Source organism: Vicia villosa, linkage group LG4, assembly GCF_029867415.1.
Source record: "Vicia villosa cultivar HV-30 ecotype Madison, WI linkage group LG4, Vvil1.0, whole genome shotgun sequence".
Classification (NCBI taxonomy): Eukaryota; Viridiplantae; Streptophyta; class Magnoliopsida; order Fabales; family Fabaceae; genus Vicia; species Vicia villosa.
Window position 1 is genome coordinate 172,662,928 of NC_081183.1, and position 18,220 is coordinate 172,681,147.

General features: G+C 31.5%; 3 protein-coding genes across 3 annotated transcripts; 2 read left to right on the plus strand and 1 right to left on the minus strand.

The window, feature by feature from the left end:
* Positions 1 to 4,721: 4,721 nt before the first annotated feature.
* On the plus strand, positions 4,722 to 5,199 carry LOC131598329 (uncharacterized). Its single transcript, XM_058870944.1, has 2 exons — positions 4,722 to 4,868; positions 4,966 to 5,199. Exons 1-2 carry the CDS (start codon positions 4,722 to 4,724, stop codon positions 5,197 to 5,199), a joined length of 381 nt encoding a protein of 126 aa, XP_058726927.1.
* Positions 5,200 to 7,735: 2,536 nt separating this feature from the next.
* On the plus strand, positions 7,736 to 15,874 carry LOC131595966 (protein ESMERALDA 1-like). The gene is made up of 10 exons (XM_058868507.1): positions 7,736 to 8,326; positions 10,186 to 10,255; positions 11,682 to 11,749; positions 11,849 to 11,937; positions 12,224 to 12,421; positions 13,136 to 13,340; positions 13,446 to 13,613; positions 14,348 to 14,515; positions 14,595 to 14,785; positions 15,094 to 15,874. Exons 1-10 carry the CDS (start codon positions 7,955 to 7,957, stop codon positions 15,254 to 15,256), a joined length of 1,692 nt encoding a protein of 563 aa, XP_058724490.1. The 5' UTR covers positions 7,736 to 7,954; the 3' UTR covers positions 15,257 to 15,874.
* Positions 15,875 to 16,005: 131 nt separating this feature from the next.
* On the minus strand, positions 16,006 to 18,220 carry LOC131595965 (rust resistance kinase Lr10-like). Its single transcript, XM_058868505.1, has 2 exons — positions 17,484 to 18,220; positions 16,006 to 17,400 (listed from the first exon to the last, which is right to left on the minus strand). Exons 1-2 carry the CDS (start codon positions 18,142 to 18,144, stop codon positions 16,253 to 16,255), a joined length of 1,809 nt encoding a protein of 602 aa, XP_058724488.1. The 5' UTR covers positions 18,145 to 18,220; the 3' UTR covers positions 16,006 to 16,252.

An 18,220-nucleotide genomic window follows, 5' to 3' on the forward strand; every position in this document is an offset into this window, starting at 1 on the left:
TTAAAATAAAGAAAAATTCATGCTAATTTTTATTATTAATTAATAAAAGTGATGTGATGGACAAATCTATCATATTTGGGCGTTATTATTACATATATTAAAAAAACGTAAACACAATAAATTAAAAAGACATTGAATCATTCAGATTCTTTAGTTTTCAAGTATGGAAATTTTGGATCTTTAATGATTGATACATTGTCACCCTCAAGATTAATTGTTTAAATGTGAATTATATAAAAATCCGCGCGTTGCATTGGTTTGATTATAATCATTGCCTCAAATATTATTTTAAAAAATATATTTTTGCAAATATAATTATATATAATCTTATAATTGAATGTATTTTAAAATTATATTTAATATAAAAAATGTTTTATAATATAAATATCTTTATTAATTTATATTATAATTTTACTTTATTATTTTAGTTATATTCTTTAATTTTGAAATATATATCATATTTACGTGAATAATTTTATCATTTGTGTATATTATTTTTAATTAATCAAGAAATTCATAATACATATAAATGTATATTAATGTATACTTGTATAATTTAAGGAACCTAACAAATACGTAAAATTATCAAACCTTCATATAATAATAAAATAATAATTAGAATTGACCTTAAATTTCCAGTAATTCGGCTAATAGTGGCCAACCTTCGATTTATTAATGGTAAAAAATTACCATACCCAAAAAAGAAAATAATGACAAAAGAAAAGAAAAAAACTATCATAAACATATTTTAAACCATTTATTTGTAAGTCCTTTTATTTTTTACATACGACTTAAAAAGTATCATACGTATATTTAATTTTCTTGCAAATAAAATTTATTTTTATGGCAATGTTTAATTTTTGTACTATTCAATTTGTTTCTAAACATTGTTCCAATAATTTAATCCAAAATAAAATAAACAAAAAAAATTGGCATATTTTTTAATCTTAATTTTGTAAAATACATATTAAGATATGTATTTTTTAATTTTCTTTATAAGGAATTTTAAAAATAGTTTTATGTCATTGTGGAAACCAAAACGATAAGAATGATTATTAAATAAATCAATAATATAAAATAAAAAGAATGTGACCTTTAATTCAGATGTGTGATATTTAATTATTGTAAATAAATTGATTGATACTTTCTTTTAAACAATAATAATAATAATAATAATAATAATAATAATAATAATAATAATAATAATAATGTTGTTAATAAGAAAAATTAATATAATTCATCATCTCATTTTATATGGATGTGTGAAGGGAGATAAACTCAACTAAAAATAAAGTGATAAGAATGAGAGAGAAAAATTATAAGAGAGAAACATATAGAGTTGTGGCGTGAGAGAGGGCTCCAAAGAACACGTCAACCAATAATATAATAATAATAATAATAATAATAATAATAATAATAATAATAATAATAATAATAATAATAATAATAATAATAATAATAATAATAATAATAGTAATAATAATAACTTTTTGTAAAATTTTACAAATTATAAGTTACTGTGAAAATCAATATAATTAACATTCATAGATACCTGCTCAAAGAGAAAATTAAACACAAATAACTTTAGAGGTGTTAACCCCTAATACTTTAGAGAGCAAAAGTAAAAGATTAGTTGGACACTTCTTGATACAAATTAGTAATTTAGACTTCGTGATATTTATTAATCAAATATTTGATTGTTGAAGAAGACCCCAACCAACACCTAATCTTGGACTGCTGAGTAATATAAAATTAAAAAGTATATACGTATCATATATGAGATGTTAGGAGGCAAGCCAAATATGAAGACCTACAATCAAATCAAATTGTGTACAATAACTCTACAAAATCCATACAACAAATTATGTATTTATATATGTGATTTTACCTATTAATAGGATAATAAATCTGATTAGAAAGTGTGACCATAATTTTAGTAATTAAAAACAGTCATTAAAAACTATAACGTTTTGTAACTACAATAAAAATGAAGTCACATCCAAGAGTTAAAAACAACCTCCGACATACATTCGATAAAAATAAATATAATAAATATTAGAGTTTATATTAATACATGAAATTAATTAAAAAAATATGATACAATATTATAATAAAATATGAAACATTTCTAAAAGCTCCAAAAACTCCAAATAATTATCTATCAATTCTAATCATAAACTTATAATCGGTGAGTATTAGAAATTTTGAATTTATATTTCTTACTTATTATTAATAGAAATTTTAATGACAATCAAACAAATGTTATTTTATATATTAATATTCATTCATTAAATTTTTAAGATACAAACTTACTTATAAAATTTAATCTAATTCCCATATTATTTATATTACATCGATCTTTTTTTATTACTTCTTAAAATTTAAATATTCTCAAATATTATAATAAACTCATTCTATATGATAATAATAATATTAATAATTATAATAATTATATTATAATTATTAATATTATTATTATATTTATTATTATTATTATTTGATAATTAAAAATTGTTTTTGTATAAAAAAAATGAGAATTAGGATAATAAGATATAATAGTGTTGGTTGAATATATTATTTTATTATTATTATTATTATTATTATTATTATTATTATTAATTGTGGTAGTTAGTTATTATATTATATTATTGTTATTATTATTATTATTATTATTTTAATATTTTTATTAGTTAGATATTAATTATTTTTATTATTATTTTTATTATTATTATTATTATTATTTTTATTATTATTATTAATAATAATAGTGATGATTTAGTTTAGTATTATATTGTTATTTATTATTATAGAGTTTGTATAATTAGGATTCGTATTTAAAATTATTATCAAATGACAATTATCTATTTATTATTATTTTAATATTTTTATTAGTTAGATATTATATATATTTTTTATTATTATTATTATTATTATTATTATTATTAATAATGATGGTTTAGTTTAGTATTATATTATTATTATTATTTATTTTAATATATATATAGTTTGTATAATTAGGGTTTTATTTAGAATTATTATCAATTGACATGTGGCGAGGATTATTACCAAGAAGACATGTGGCTAAGGTTGCCATCATGACTTCTTTACATTTTTATTAAGTAGGTTTTATTATTTTTATTATTATTATTATTATTATTATTATTATTATTATTATTATTATTATTATTATTATTAATAGTGATGATTTAGTTTAGTATTATATTGTTATTTATTATTATAGAGTTTGTATAATTAGGATTCGTATTTAAAATTATTATTAAATGACAATTATCTACTTATTATTATTTTAATATTTTTATTAGTTAGATATTATATATTTTATTATTATTATTATTATTAATAATAATGATGGTTTAGTTTAGTATTATATTATTATTATTTATTTTAATATATATAGTTTGTATAATTAGGGTTTTATTTAGAATTATTATCAATTGACATGTGGCGAGGATTATTACCAAGAAGACATGTGGCTAGGGTTGCCATCATGACTTCTTTACATTTATATTAAGTAGATAGAATGGTTAATGTATTTTTTTTATATATGTATTAGATATATTAACCACTGAATGAATCTAAACATAAATTTTCTCTTATATTAAAGACCATAGTAAATATAGAGGTGTACATGAGTTGGGTTGGACCGAGTTTAGTCTAACCCGTTACCCAACCCGTTTAAACTTTAATGGGTTGAGTTCGCCGTCCAACCCGCAATTTCATTATCAAAACGAACCCGAACCGACCCATTCATTTATGAGTTGAGTTCATGGGTTGTGTTTCAAATTAAAAAATAATAATTTTTTTCAATTTAAAAATATTGTAACAGAATTCTATACATTTATACTCATTTCTAAGACACAAAATGGATGAAGCACATCAAATATCTAATAACACTCATCAACATGACATAACACTGTATAATAGTATAAAATTCCACAAGACACATTATTTTAATAAAATACGTAAGTTGGAAATGATACAAAAAAAAACGATATTTAGTCTTAGAATTACGTAAACTCATTGATCTAGTAGTATTATTGGTGAAGAATAAAGTTTTTTTGAAAAAATTATGGTTAGTATTGAGATAATGTTTTATATTTTTATTTAAAATAATAATAAAAAAGAAGAAGTTACTAATGTCACATAAAAGGATTGGGTCAACGGGTCCGCTGGTCGTAAAACTCAAACTCGATATCCGAACCAAAACTATATGAGTTGTTGCGGGTTGAATTAGATATACCCGTAAATGAACGAGTTCGGATAATTTACGGGTTAGTGGGTAGATCCACACCCATGGACACATATAATATAAAATTGGCTTAATAACACTTTTGGTCCTCGTGTTTTGACCAAGTCACGAATCTGGTCCTTCATTTTTAAAACAGAACAAAGCAGTCTCTAAACTTGACTAAAGTATCTAAAACTGGTCCTAACCCCATTTCCACTCCAAAAAAGCTGATGTGTCCAAATTAAGGTGTTGACTAGGCATTTACACGTCATTAAAAACTGAATATTGTATTTAATAATATTTGATTTAACATTTCAGAAAATAAAGAAAAAAAATTAAAACAAAAAATCAATTTTAAGTGACTTCTTTGCATTAATCCCAAATCCCAATCTTCCAAACTTCTCCCACCAATGATCCCCTCTTCACTTCTATCAAACTTCATCAGTTCTCTCAATCTTCTTCGCTTCTCAACATGTCTGAATCATATGCTGTGTTCAGTAACAATTGTGTGTCACGAAGAAGACACATCCGCTGCTTCTGTGACCTTGATTCGCCGCTCACTACCTCGTGGACGAAGGAGAATCCTGGGTGGAGGTTTAATGGCCGTGGGTTATACAAGGTAAACACCAGTTTCTATATAAATGTATGAATTTCTGGTATGAAGAACAAACACCAGAAATTGAAAATCTTAAATCTGTTTGTGATTTCAGTTGCAGGGACGAAAGGGATGTAACTTCTTGAACTGGTACCATGAAGAAATGCCGATTCGTGCAAAGGAAGTGATATTGTCACTAAGGAAGAGAATTTGTGAAGATAAGAAGAAGGACAATTTGAAGATGAAACAAGATGAGGATTTGAAAAAGAAGCTAAAGTTATGCCAAAGAGTAGTTGTTTTAGTTGTAGTGGTCATTATGGGATTGATATCTACTGTCATGTTGAAAAAGTGGTGAATTAGTTGTTTAGAAGCTGAATTAAGTTGTTCAATTAGTTGTTAAGTGTTGTAGCAGCTGAATTAGTTGTTTAGAAGTTGAATTATGTTGATGATGTATGCTGTAGTTTTCAAATGAATGTTAATGTAATTTTAAAATGTTGATTGCCACCTAGTAATGTGTTGATTGCAAATATGAATCGTGTTAATCTTCAAAATTTAAACCATAACAGAAAAAAGAAGGTTAATTGTCATTACATAATTTCCATTACATAGCAGCAATACTTGATTGACATTACACCAAAACATTACTTAATTGTCATAACAGCAATATATGAAGAATTGTCATTACACCAAAACATTAGATACTTGTCATTACACCAAAATATGGTCTCCATGTTCTCCTTATCTTCATCAATTCAATCTTGTTCTCCATGTTCTCCTTTCAAAAAGCAAGCATCCAATCCAATTAATGGTCTACAAGTGTGAGCAAAAGCAGCCTTACAAGTTGCCAAGCAAATATAAATCCTTGCAAAGACAGGACCTAATTCAGATGTCCCACATTTGATTATGACAGTGCTATTAGGATTTGACCTTCTCAACTCTTTAGCATAGCTCCTTAAGTGTGCATATTGCTCACTACTAGCACATTCTATTAACTCTAATGCTCTCTTTTTTGCCCTATATGCTTGAAAATGGTTGAGCTTAACATTCCACCTATGAAATGCCTCATCAACCAATCCACTAGGTTTGATATGAGGGGTGTGCCTAATCAAAGGTATAAACTTCTTTGCTAGCCACTTAGTCTTAGCTTGTTTATTCCCAACTGATCTAACACACTCATGATCCTTAGTCAAACTTGTTATTTGCCAGTACTGACTTGCACTCCTTTTAGCAACTAACATATGATATGGATAATTTGTTTGACATGTCACAACAACCCTAATAACATCATTTTTGTAGAACCATAAATTTGTCTTTGTTTCCATAACATGATCCCTAACAGCATCCATGACTATTTCCTTTGAAGCAAACTGTATACCAATCTCAAACCTAACAGCTTCATCATTTTCAAGAACTTTGAATGTAGTGTGTAAGTCACTTTCATCTTGGTCAAACTCTTCATCAATAGTTTGTGTTTCATTCATGGTTCCACCCCCAACAAGTATTTCACTAGTCCAATTTCATTCTGCTCCATCAACACCTATATAAGAGTCATCCTCACTTTCTTCATCACTTGCAACATAGTTCTCATCTTCTTCACTAACATAACCATCTTCAACATCAACCCTAACACCTTCATCCCTAACCCCTTCATTCTCAGCATCAACCCTAACACCTTCATTCCTAACCCTTTCATTCTCAGCATCAACCCTAACACCTTCATCCCTAACCCATTCATTTTCAGCATTAACCCTAACACCTTCATCCCTAAACCTTTCATTCTCAACATCAACCTTGACACCTTCATCCTTAACCTCCTCCATAACAACTTCTTCAACATCTGAATTGCCTTCAACTTCATCATTCCTAATCTCATCCCCCAACGGTCCGTCATCACCAAATTCAACTATATCATGAATATCAACTACATGTTCAACAAAAATGTCTACTACATTATACACTTTAGCATCTGCAAATAACTCTAAAACGTCACCATCAGTGTTTAGAGGCTTAAGTTCACTCTGAAATGATAGCTTTGGATGCTGGTACCACAAACACTTGAAGTTCGCATACCCAAGATGCAGCACTTTTGCTCTAAAGTCTTTATAGTTCGCAAAATCAACGTCAAATGCTTCATCCATCTCATAAACTAGACCCTCAACATACAATTTGACAGGGAAGAATATAAATCTACCCCCATGGTTGAAACATAACTTCAACTTCTGGGGTTCACTTGGCCTATGCATATCACAACCACAACAAAAAAACCTTAATTTATAAGGCTTTTATGGCAAAAATTAAATTTCAAAATAACTAACCTAATTTATGAGACATACCTGAAACAGTACTTTGGATTTCCTTTCGCTGCCATTGTAAGCCTCGATGGAAGAAGGAATACGCACAGAGCATGAATAAGAAAGACTGAGCACAAGAAGGGTCAGAAGAGGAACACTAGCAAGATTGATTCTATTTGAGGAGATTAGGGTAGATATTATACCTGTGAATTAATAAATTAATTACATCAATTATTTAAATGAATTAATAATTTAAATTTCCAGATATGCAATGCCACATAATCAAACATTTGGCCACATCACTTAAAATTTAGACACATCAACTTTTTTGGAGTAAAAATAGGGTTAGGATCATTCTTATATACTTTAGTCAAGTTTAGGATCTGCTTTATTCTGTTTTAAAAATGAAGGACCAAATTCGTGAGTTGGTCAAAACACAATTGACAAAAAATGTTATTAATATTAGGCCTATAAAATTAAGCCAATAAACCAAAAGTAATAAAAAAATTAAACGATTGTCCATCATCAATCAAACCCCACTCCGGTAAGGAAAAAAAGAAGAATTACACCCACTCCCTCAGCACGTGCGCTCTCTCTGTCCCTCTCTTTGTTCTCCAGCACGCCTTCTTTCTCTCTCTAAAAACGTTACCTGCTATCATAAATTAAATAAACGCAACCTGATATTCTCTCTGGTTCCTTCCGTGCCTCTCTCGCTCTCTCCTTTTTTTTCCTGAAAAAAAGGGTCAGAGAGGGAGAGAGAGAGCGCGCGCCGCACACACACCGTAACTATCATGTGACACCGTCACATTCAATCATCCAATGCACCCTTACAACCGGCTACCGTCCAGTGGCCATTCATCGCCGTCTCCTCCCGCCTCGCCTCTCCGTTCACCTCGTCTCCGTCACACCCGTTCCAAAACCGGCCGCTTCTCTCCGGCTCAACCTGCTCCACGAACCTACGCTCAACGCCTCGCTTGGCTTTTCCTCTCGGTTCTCCTCCGTCGTCAAGGCATTTTCCTCTTTGCGCCTCTCATCTATATCTCCGGGATGCTTCTCTACTTCGGGACCTTCTCGTTCGATGTTGTTCCCATCATTAAGCACCGTCCTGCTCCTGGTTCTCTCTACCGTAGTCCTCAACTCTATGCTAAGCTTCGACACGAAATGGATGCGGATAATTCTTCCGCCGATGCGGTTCGTTTTTAATTTCTTTTCAGTTTTATTTTTTTCTGGATTTTGTTTGTTGTTTATTTACATGGTGGAGAATGAAGATCTCGTGCTTTTTGGTTCTAATTAGGAATAAATCACGGAAAATAGAAATGTGAAATTTGTGATGTATTGTTAGGGGAAGACTTTTATTAAGATGGATACAATAGAGGATGGATGAATAGATTGTTGGTTCCTTGGATGTTATGTTATTTGATTTCTGGTGAAATTTGAATATTGAGGATCTTGTGATTGGGATCTCAATATATATGCTTAATGCAGTTGTTCTAGTCTTGATTTTATGTTTGAGCTGTACTTGTTGAAAATTGTGATTTGTGGAACAATAGCAATTTGTCGTTTCTAATCTTATCCTGTCTAGTTTTAATTTCCGAACAATAGCAGTTTGTTTAAGTTATGCTATGCTGTAGCTGCTATTTAACAATTCTACTATGATCCACTGTACAACTTCTATGTTTATTATATATGGCTTTACTATTATTTACTTTTTGTCATTCTCTGGTTTTTGGTTAGAGTTCTGATGGCTAGTTAATGGAATTTTGCTAGTCAAATTGTTTGATGAGTATCTATTGGTACTGTGTTGTACAGTAACATGTGATAGTAGAAGAAAAATGATTTCAGTTGCTCTCTTGTTTGTGATAATGCACTCACTTGTCGTACTAGGTATTGATAATATGAGGGTATTGCCTTATAGGAGCTTGTTATTTGAGAAACCTTTGCTTGTGTATTGATTGACCTGCTATTTGGAGATGTAGAAGGGGGGTTAAAGATTTTGACCACATTGATGTATAGAATCTTGCTCTTTATTTTGATTTTTATGATTACTAGGGAGGTCCTAACTCTTAAGATCTGTCATCTAGAGTTTCGGTAGAAAAGGTCAGGCTAAGTATCATACGAATACAATGAGAATTTGAGACTTATTGAACATCAAATGTAAGATTAGGTGTTTAGTAAGGAAGTTGGGTGCTGCTAGAATACAAATCACTGGCAGAAGCATTGAAGATTTTCTTGACAGCTGTTCATGGCTCATGGCTGTATACTGTAAATCCTGTGAATTATGTATAGTTAGTGAAATCTGGCACCTTGCTGTTGTCAAATGTCAGTTCTGTTAGCAAGCTTCAGTCCTTTAGTGATAAATAGGGACTGTTAGAATCTGTCACGAGTCATAATCAAGATAGTCAAAATTGAACTTTTACTCAAGGTCGGAAATGGGAATAAAGATTGTACATCGTGCCATTGTAACATGAATCATAAGATTCTATGAAATTGATGTAAATATGTAATTCATATATATGTGTGTAGGAAAAGCTTGGTAACTTTCATACTTTATTGGAAATAGTAGGGAGAAGTTTCCCATATTATAGATCATAATGCACTTCAGGTCTTCGTGAGTTTGCACCTCTTTTTTGTAGGGTTCTAAGTCTCTCCCAAAAGACTAGCTAGTCTTTCTCTCAACTTTTCCTTTTATTGATGAACAACATAGCCTACCTCTTTAACTATCTCAGTCACAGCTACTCCTGGATTAATCTAACTCTGTCAACTAATAGACCTAATACAAAGATAATTGCAGTGTTTCTGGTTGTATAATTCAAAAGTTTTGGACTGGAGCCTAAAATACGGGCTGTATTTTAATTAGCATACATATGTTAGGGATCATCATTGAAATCATTCATACCATGATTCTTGATGCTTATCATCAGTTGCTACATATGAATTTTCCATGTGTCTTTTTCTACTTCAATTTAACAATACTTCTGTCAGATATCAACAATTTATTCATACCTTTTATTGGATATTTCTAGTGACCAAAGCAATTAAATTCCTTTCAGATATCAACAATATGGAAGATTCCATATAGAGGTGGTGAATGGAAACCATGCGTACACAAATCTTCAGAAGGTATAATTTGAGTAATGTTGATACACAGTATGATCAAAAATTTTGCTCTCTTTTTTCCCATTATGCTTATTTGAGTTGTTTGATTTCACCAATGTAGTTGTATACTTGACCTGTAAGAGTAGTAATATCTAATGCATAAGTACATCTTAGTGTTACTTTTAATAAAACTTCACCAACTTAGTTGTATACTTGACCTGTACATTCATTGGGCTTACTGTTTCCTATTCATATTCTTTTTGAGTAAATTTCTCCGTGTAAATAGAATTAAGGAAGTCTACCTAATATTCATTACAAGTAGGTTTATGAACAAAACCTGAACAACTAACCTTAATACTCTAATTCAGGGGCAATATATTAGATTTTTGTTTGTATGTGATGTGATTGTGTGGTTTATTTTCAATTTAATCATGGAAATTCTTATTACCCACTCTGAAAAGAATAGTAGCTTATTGTCAAATTTTTAGATGGAATGTATGTAAAGGTATGCTTTTATGATATGCGAGGCCTTTATTGCTAAACTTTAATGCTTTATACAAAGTTTAAAGGAGATAGATAATGATTGGGTGATTATGCGGTCTTTAGATGACTTAACATGCCTATATCTAACATATTTATAGATGGTTAACTCCCCTTTTGATCTTACTCATCAAGATGCGTGGGATCCGAGTCGTGTCAGTTATGTTGTAGGTCTTAAGTACTTTTTTACTTTCATTGATGATTTTTCTAGATGTACTCAAATTTTTTTTAATGAAAGAAATTCAGAGTTATTTACTATGTTTCAAAATTTTTCATATATCTGCAAAACTAGTCATAAACAAAAGGCCCAGTTTTGAATGGCAAAAGGCTCAATAAACTAAGGGCACAAAGGCCCAATAACTCCACCTAATGCTATCCCGAAATGGTAAACAAAATTAAATAAAGTTGTTGCAGATCAATGCAAGAAAAGACGAGAACTAATAAAAGAGTTAATCTTACAGGAGGCCCTCCTTGGTTTTCAAAGGGATATATCAAGGTGGAACATTTCTCTTTTCAGTGAAGGAGTATATATTTTGTAAGCAAAAGTTGCACGAAATGACCCTGGGAGTATCATAGAGAGCAAAATGAACAAAGGAACAAAGTCGAGAGTATCCAAAATAACCTTACATATAAAGTATTCCCTGTCATTGATGTTATGAAATCCCAATAAATAATTGAATTTTGAATACAATGAAAGCAGACAATAGAGCCTATGGAAAACCAAAATCATATTTGATGAAATGAATGTACTGAATATCTGGTTAACGTATGAATTGGATTGTTCTTGCAATACCTGACATTAATCTTATTGCAGTATATTGCTTACTGTTATATGGGGGAAATTATGTATGAACTTCTGACAATTTCCTGTATTCTATTAAATAATGTAAATTTCTTATGAATCCCACAGGCCTTCCTGAATCAAATGGATACATTTATGTAGAGGCTAATGGTGGCTTAAATCAGCAAAGGACATCGGTTAGTGTTCTTTATATGTCTGGTCTTTTTGTTTGTTATATGTTGGCTAAATTTAGCATTACTTTCAACATTTTCATTTAATGAATGTGGTGCTTATAGATATGCAATGCTGTTGCTGTGGCTGGCTATCTTAATGCTACTCTTGTGATCCCAAATTTTCATTATCACAGCATATGGAAGGATCCTAGGTATGTTTATTTTTCTATCTTTTAATTTGATTTTTCAGTAAGAGAGAAGCCTAGTAATATATGTTGGCATTGCACCCACTATCTACTTTAGCAGTCACTCCATGATCCACTATTGCATTTCTGGTATTGGGTGCTCTGCACTAATAAATTTTATGGTTCTTATAAAATTACGCTGTTGTATTGACTGACAAGTTTTTTGTATTGACTGACAAGTTTATTGGTAGATGTTCCAATAATAGTCAAGGTGTTAAAGACTAAATTGTTTCATAATGTTTCAATATTTCAGCAAGTTCAGCGACATTTATGATGAAGAATATTTTGGCAATATCTTGAAAAATGATGTACGGGTGGTTGATAAGATTCCCGAGCACATGATGGAAAGATTTGGCAGCAACATGACAAATGTTTTCAATTTCAGGATCAAGGCATGGTCATCCATTCAGTATTACAGAGACGTGGTACTCCCAAAGTTACTTGAAGAACGGTGAGTTACGATCTTCTTTTATGAAGCTATTGCTTATTGTCATTGATCTCTAATGGTTATACAGTTTGGACCAAGAGTCTGGTGTCTGGTGTTTGTTTGCAAGTTATATGTTTTATTACATTCTAATTTTTTTAAGTTCAGAATTATTGATGTTTAAAAATTCCAATGTGTATTTAAATATTTTTTTTTTAACTCTATCCCTATTTGGAGAGAGAATTCAGAAACTGTAAAGATATTAATGACCTATTAGATAATAAAATAGTGAAACTTTTAGTTTAAATGCCTTTTTAATCTATGTGCCTCAACAACCTCAAGAGCTATGGAATAGAGGGATATTATCGTTTAACTTATATTTATCAATTCAACACTTATTTTTGCTTTTTTGTCTTGCAGGAGATATTATACAATTATTTTATTCTAATTTAAAATTTCACTGAACATGATTGGCTTTGTTTATTTTATGATGCACAACTTATGCCCGTATACATTTGGAAATACACAAGGGCCTTTGTTAATAATGTAATATCAATTGATAGCCAATTTATCAGTTAGTTATTGTACTATTCATGTCTTGTCAATGTATGTGAAATTCAGACTATTAGTTTTCAGATGAATTTTTATGTTATAATGTTTAGTGATCTCTTATGGGTTAAATTTGGCAAGAGTAAAACTATTGTGTTTGCTGTTTACAAATTTTCCTATTCAATCACACAGGGTTATACGGATTTCACCTTTTGCAAATAGATTGTCATTTGATGCTCCTCCTGCTGTCCAGCGTCTCAGATGCTTAGCAAATTACGAGGCTTTACGATTTTCCAGTCCCATATTGTCCCTGAGTGAATCTTTGGTTGCAAGAATGAGGAAGCAAAGCATAGTGAATGGCGGTAAATATGTCTCCATTCATCTTCGTTTTGAAGAGGTTGGTTTGATTAGATGTGAATGTTGTTCTGAATCATGAAGGCGGACAGACGACATTACATGTTGGTCTTTGCTGAATCACTTTCTACTTGCTTCTCATGTGCAGGATATGGTTGCTTTCTCTTGTTGTGTTTTTGATGGTGGGAAACAGGAGAGAGACGACATGGTTGCAGCAAGAGAAAGAGGTTGGAAAGGGAAATTTACAAAACCTGGACGAGTTATACGTCCTGGAGCAATCAGGATCAATGGGAAGTGTCCCCTCACTCCATTAGAGGTATTATCTTCTCAAATTTCCAGTTATCTTGGTCTGTACGAAGTGTGTTGAGGTTATTGGTTTAGTTTTTGTTTTATTGGGCGTGGAAGGAAGAAAAGGAGTATCTAGACTAACAAAATTATATATGATGCAAATGACTGATGGATATTATACACAACACGAAAACACCATTCCTTAAGTGTTTATGCTAATACTAGACTCTTGATCCCAATAAAATAAGGAAATAAACAATGAGAGTAAAGAAATATGGAAACTACAGTGATAATCTTGGTAGTGTTAACATATTTTTGAAAGAATATTGATGTGGTGAGATATTTTTCCGATATTCTAACAAAGAGGAATACAATTAAAGGGAATAATTTTTATAACTTGTTAATATAGCTAAGAGGTTCAAATGTTTCCTGCAAAGTGATGTTTTGCTTTTGTTGAGAGTCCCACATTGGGTGTGATATAATTTGAAAAAAATGCTTATGGCTAAGAGGTATCTCTCACTGTACAAGTCGTTTTTATTGAGTTGAGTTAGGTTTATCTCAGATCTGTTGAGTGTTGACAATCAGACTTGGATGTGACATGGCTTAAAGAATCACCTTACAAGTTAGTTTTATGGGTTCAATCCAAATTCTAAGAGCTTCAAGACTTTTTATCTGCTACTCATTTTTTAAACGGAAAACATTATAACTTTATATTAGTTTCTTTATATATATGATGGTCAATGTTTTTATATATGTCTTCAGGTTGGCCTTATGCTTAGGGGAATGGGTTTTACAAAGAACACCTCCATCTATTTGGCATCTGGAAAAATATATAATGCCGAGATAACAATGGCCCCTCTAAGGGAAATGTTTCCTAATTTGCACACCAAGGAAACTTTAGCATCTGAGGAGGAACTTGCCCCATTTAAGGTATATATTAGTATTCTATCCCACTTTATTATGCTCTTGAAAGATTGCGTACTGTAATTTTAACTTGAGTTTCTTCTAGAATTATTCTTCCAGGATGGCTGCTATAGACTACACAGTTTGTCTTCATAGCGAGGTGTTTGTCACAACACAGGGCGGTAACTTCCCTCATTTTCTACTGGGCCACCGGAGATACTTGTATGGTGGACACTCTAAGACAATCAAGCCTGATAAGCGGAAGTTGGCATTACTCTTTGACAGTAGCAATATTGGGTATGTATTGTCTGTGCTGTAGTATATATTTCTTTCAGTTCAGTTTTGTGATGATAATTGAGACATGAATACAATTAGAAGGCAAATACCCAGGCAATTGTTTTCTCGGGTATAATATAACTATTATTATTATTATAGACATTGATTGCACGGAATGGAATTTACTTCCAAATATCTCGTATAAAAAGAATGCTATTTGTAGCACTCCTCGTTATAAAATGATGATCCTTGTTGTTTTAGCATTATGCATGTAAGATTTATCTTATTATTTGTAGAAAGAATCTGACTCTAATTTGACTACTTTACAGATGGAGAAGTCTCAAGCGTCAATTGCTGAGCATGAGGTCACACAGTGACTCCAAGGGAGTTGAGCTCAAAAGGCCTAGTGACTCCATATATAGCTTTCCATGCCCAGATTGCATGTGCCACGCAAATAGAACCGTTGATTCTAAATCTTTATCAGCAACTTGATCTACTGACAAAATTTTATGGGTGTTTCTGTTTCCTTTGACTTTAAGAATGTGCCTTGCTGCATTTTAAGAATGTGCCTCGCCACATTTCCCCCCTTTCCATATGATGAGAGGGGCATCCAGAATTTGGAGGTTAACAAGATTTTGTTAGAGGTTTTGTAGTCCTGGTTATTTCTTGTGACTGGATTTCAAGCAAGTGGCATCTTTTTTTCACATGATGCAAGTTGAGAACAGAGTAAAAATTGTGCAATTGCAAGAGTGTTGACTGAGCTTTCTTTAATATATGGAAGATTGAATTAGCAGCTGATGTATCTGACAAGCTATGAAAGAACTAACATCCTACCACACCCTGCATGTAAATTACCTGAAGATTGTTCACCGCGGGTTTAAGGCTGTAGCAACAGATTTTGTGTACATTAGCAAATTCAACTTCGACATTGAGGCTTTGTATTTTGTTTTTTGTTTTCCCTTGTATTGAGGGGGCCCATTGTTAGTTGTAAGTCTGTATCGGAGTACATTTGTTATTCTTTTACATTGGTACTCCATTGTTTTAGTGATGATACCAGTGAATGTAATTACTTTAACATTAATGAGTAGCAATTGCAAAAGATGTTTTTGAGTTCGGTTGTCAGTGCATAATATAGATGCATACAATATGGTGATTTATACATAGTTTTGTCAATCTCCTACACGAGGTTTGGTTCCATGCAGTGTAGGAATTTCTGCATGAGAAGAAGCATGCCGATTTCAGTCCAAGAGTTATTAATTATTTACAAATCTTTAGTAATTGTTTTGCAATGTTTAGTTTGTCCAATACACTATATATTTCTCTCCAAAATCCTATAGAAATAGCGGGTTGTTCAATACACCACAATATTTATCAAATACCTATATAAAGAGTGGGATTATTCTATTTATTTAAATACTAAAGTCAATTTGAAGACATAAATGGAACAAAAGAAAGTAAAGATAAAGTAACACATTTCATAATTGCAGCTCATTCTAACTCTTCAATTACATCTAAATCTTGTGTTAGTTGTCTGGTAATTGCAATTGAACCATTTCTCCCAGTTCGTCTAGATTGAGAAGCAAAAGGATTGGGAGGTATTGGAGTTTTGTCTTCCTCTCCCTCCAACATTTGAACCACCATTTGCATTGATGGTCGATCCATAGCATGCCATTGAATGCACCAAAGTCCTACAATGGCCATTTTTCTTGCAGTTTTTTCATCCTCTTCGTCATCAACATGAATTCTCATTTCCTCTTGATCATCTAAAAGATTATGAATCCATTCCGGATAGTGAACATGACTAGTGTTTTTCTCTAAATCCTCCGTGATCTTCTTTCCTCCTATTGTTTCAAGCAACATCATTCCATAACTATAAACATCTGATTTGTAAGACACATTTCCAAAGTTTCTTGAAAAAACTTCGGGAGCAATGTAGCCCAAAGTTCCTCTAGCCGTAGTCATCGATACTATGCTCTGATCTCTAGAACACAACTTAGCTAGACCAAAATCAGATATTTTTGGAATGAAGTTATGGTCAAGTAACACGTTTTGTGGTTTGATATCGAAATGGAGGATCCGTTGATCACACCCTTGATGAAGATACTCAATTCCTTTAGCTATTCCTAAAGCAATTTCATGCATCTTTTTCCAACCAAGAAAGTTTTTCTTATTGTCTGGTGAATTTATGAACTTTTGCAATGAACCATTTGGCAAAAATTCATACACAAGCGCTCTTTTAAACCCATCGGCGCAAAAACCTATCAATCGAGCAATATTAACATGGTGAATTCTACCCATTGTACCAACTTCATTGAGAAAATCCTGCCCATTTCCTTGAGAAAAGTTTAGTATTTTCACAGCAACACTAATCTCTTTTGAAATGCTTCCTTTATAGACACTTCCATAGGCTCCTTCTCCTAACTTGTCTCCAAAGTTATTTGTGATTCTCTTAATTTCTACATAAGAGTATCTTGTAGGCTTAAGAGCTCTATAGTCTTCCAAAAACCTTTCTATAATCGCTTGTTTTGCTTTCTTTAGTATGTAAATGTCATAAATATGGTAAACTGCACCAGTCAACAAGATGAAAAACAACGATCCAAGAATTGACCCTGTGGTGAGTAAAGCCGTTGATGAATCTGCAAAACCATACTAGCAAAACTGAGTTTATCTATTTAGACACGATTACCTCAAAACAAATACAACAGGCAAATTAAATTACCTTTGGGGAAACAAGCATATTCCTTGGAGTGTGTAGCATTATTCCAGCCACATATATTTCCTTTTGATTCACAGTGTTTACAATCAGGCCGAGACCACATCAAACGAACATAATCCGAACGTTTGAATGAAACATTATACATTTTGGTGCAAAAAGAGAGGGGAAGGTAATCAATGAGACTATCAGAAGGGATAGCATATGTTTGAGAGGTTGAAGTGCTTAGACATGAAACCAAGTAGGATTCTAACTCATTTCTAATCAAAGGTGAACAATTGAAAAAGTAATAGTCCTGAAAATCATCATAGTCACGTTTCAAGTAGTTGAAATGAGAAGATGAAAGATTGAGGCTGTGGATGTGTTTGTAAAGACAAGTTTGTGGATCGGAAAGTTGAATTGTTTGGCGCTTGTAGTCAATGAAATCGACTTTGAGTTTCAATTTATGAGGAAGTTGAATCATGGTTTGGTTTGATGAACAAGTTAAATCAAAGCCAGGGTAGCCACAGGAAAGTGGTTGTTGGTTTTTGATTCTGAAAGGGAATCTGATAACAAGATTTCCGCATGAGGGATTTTCTGAACAGTTAGTTGCAGTGGATGTTGTTGTTCCAACAAGAAAGGAAATAATGAACAACAACAATCCCATAACATAATAACAACTGTTCATTGTCTTGATTCTTGAGCAGTAGTAGTATTCTGTTTGTATTTCAAACTCACTTTGAATCTATAGCTTCTTAATAAAT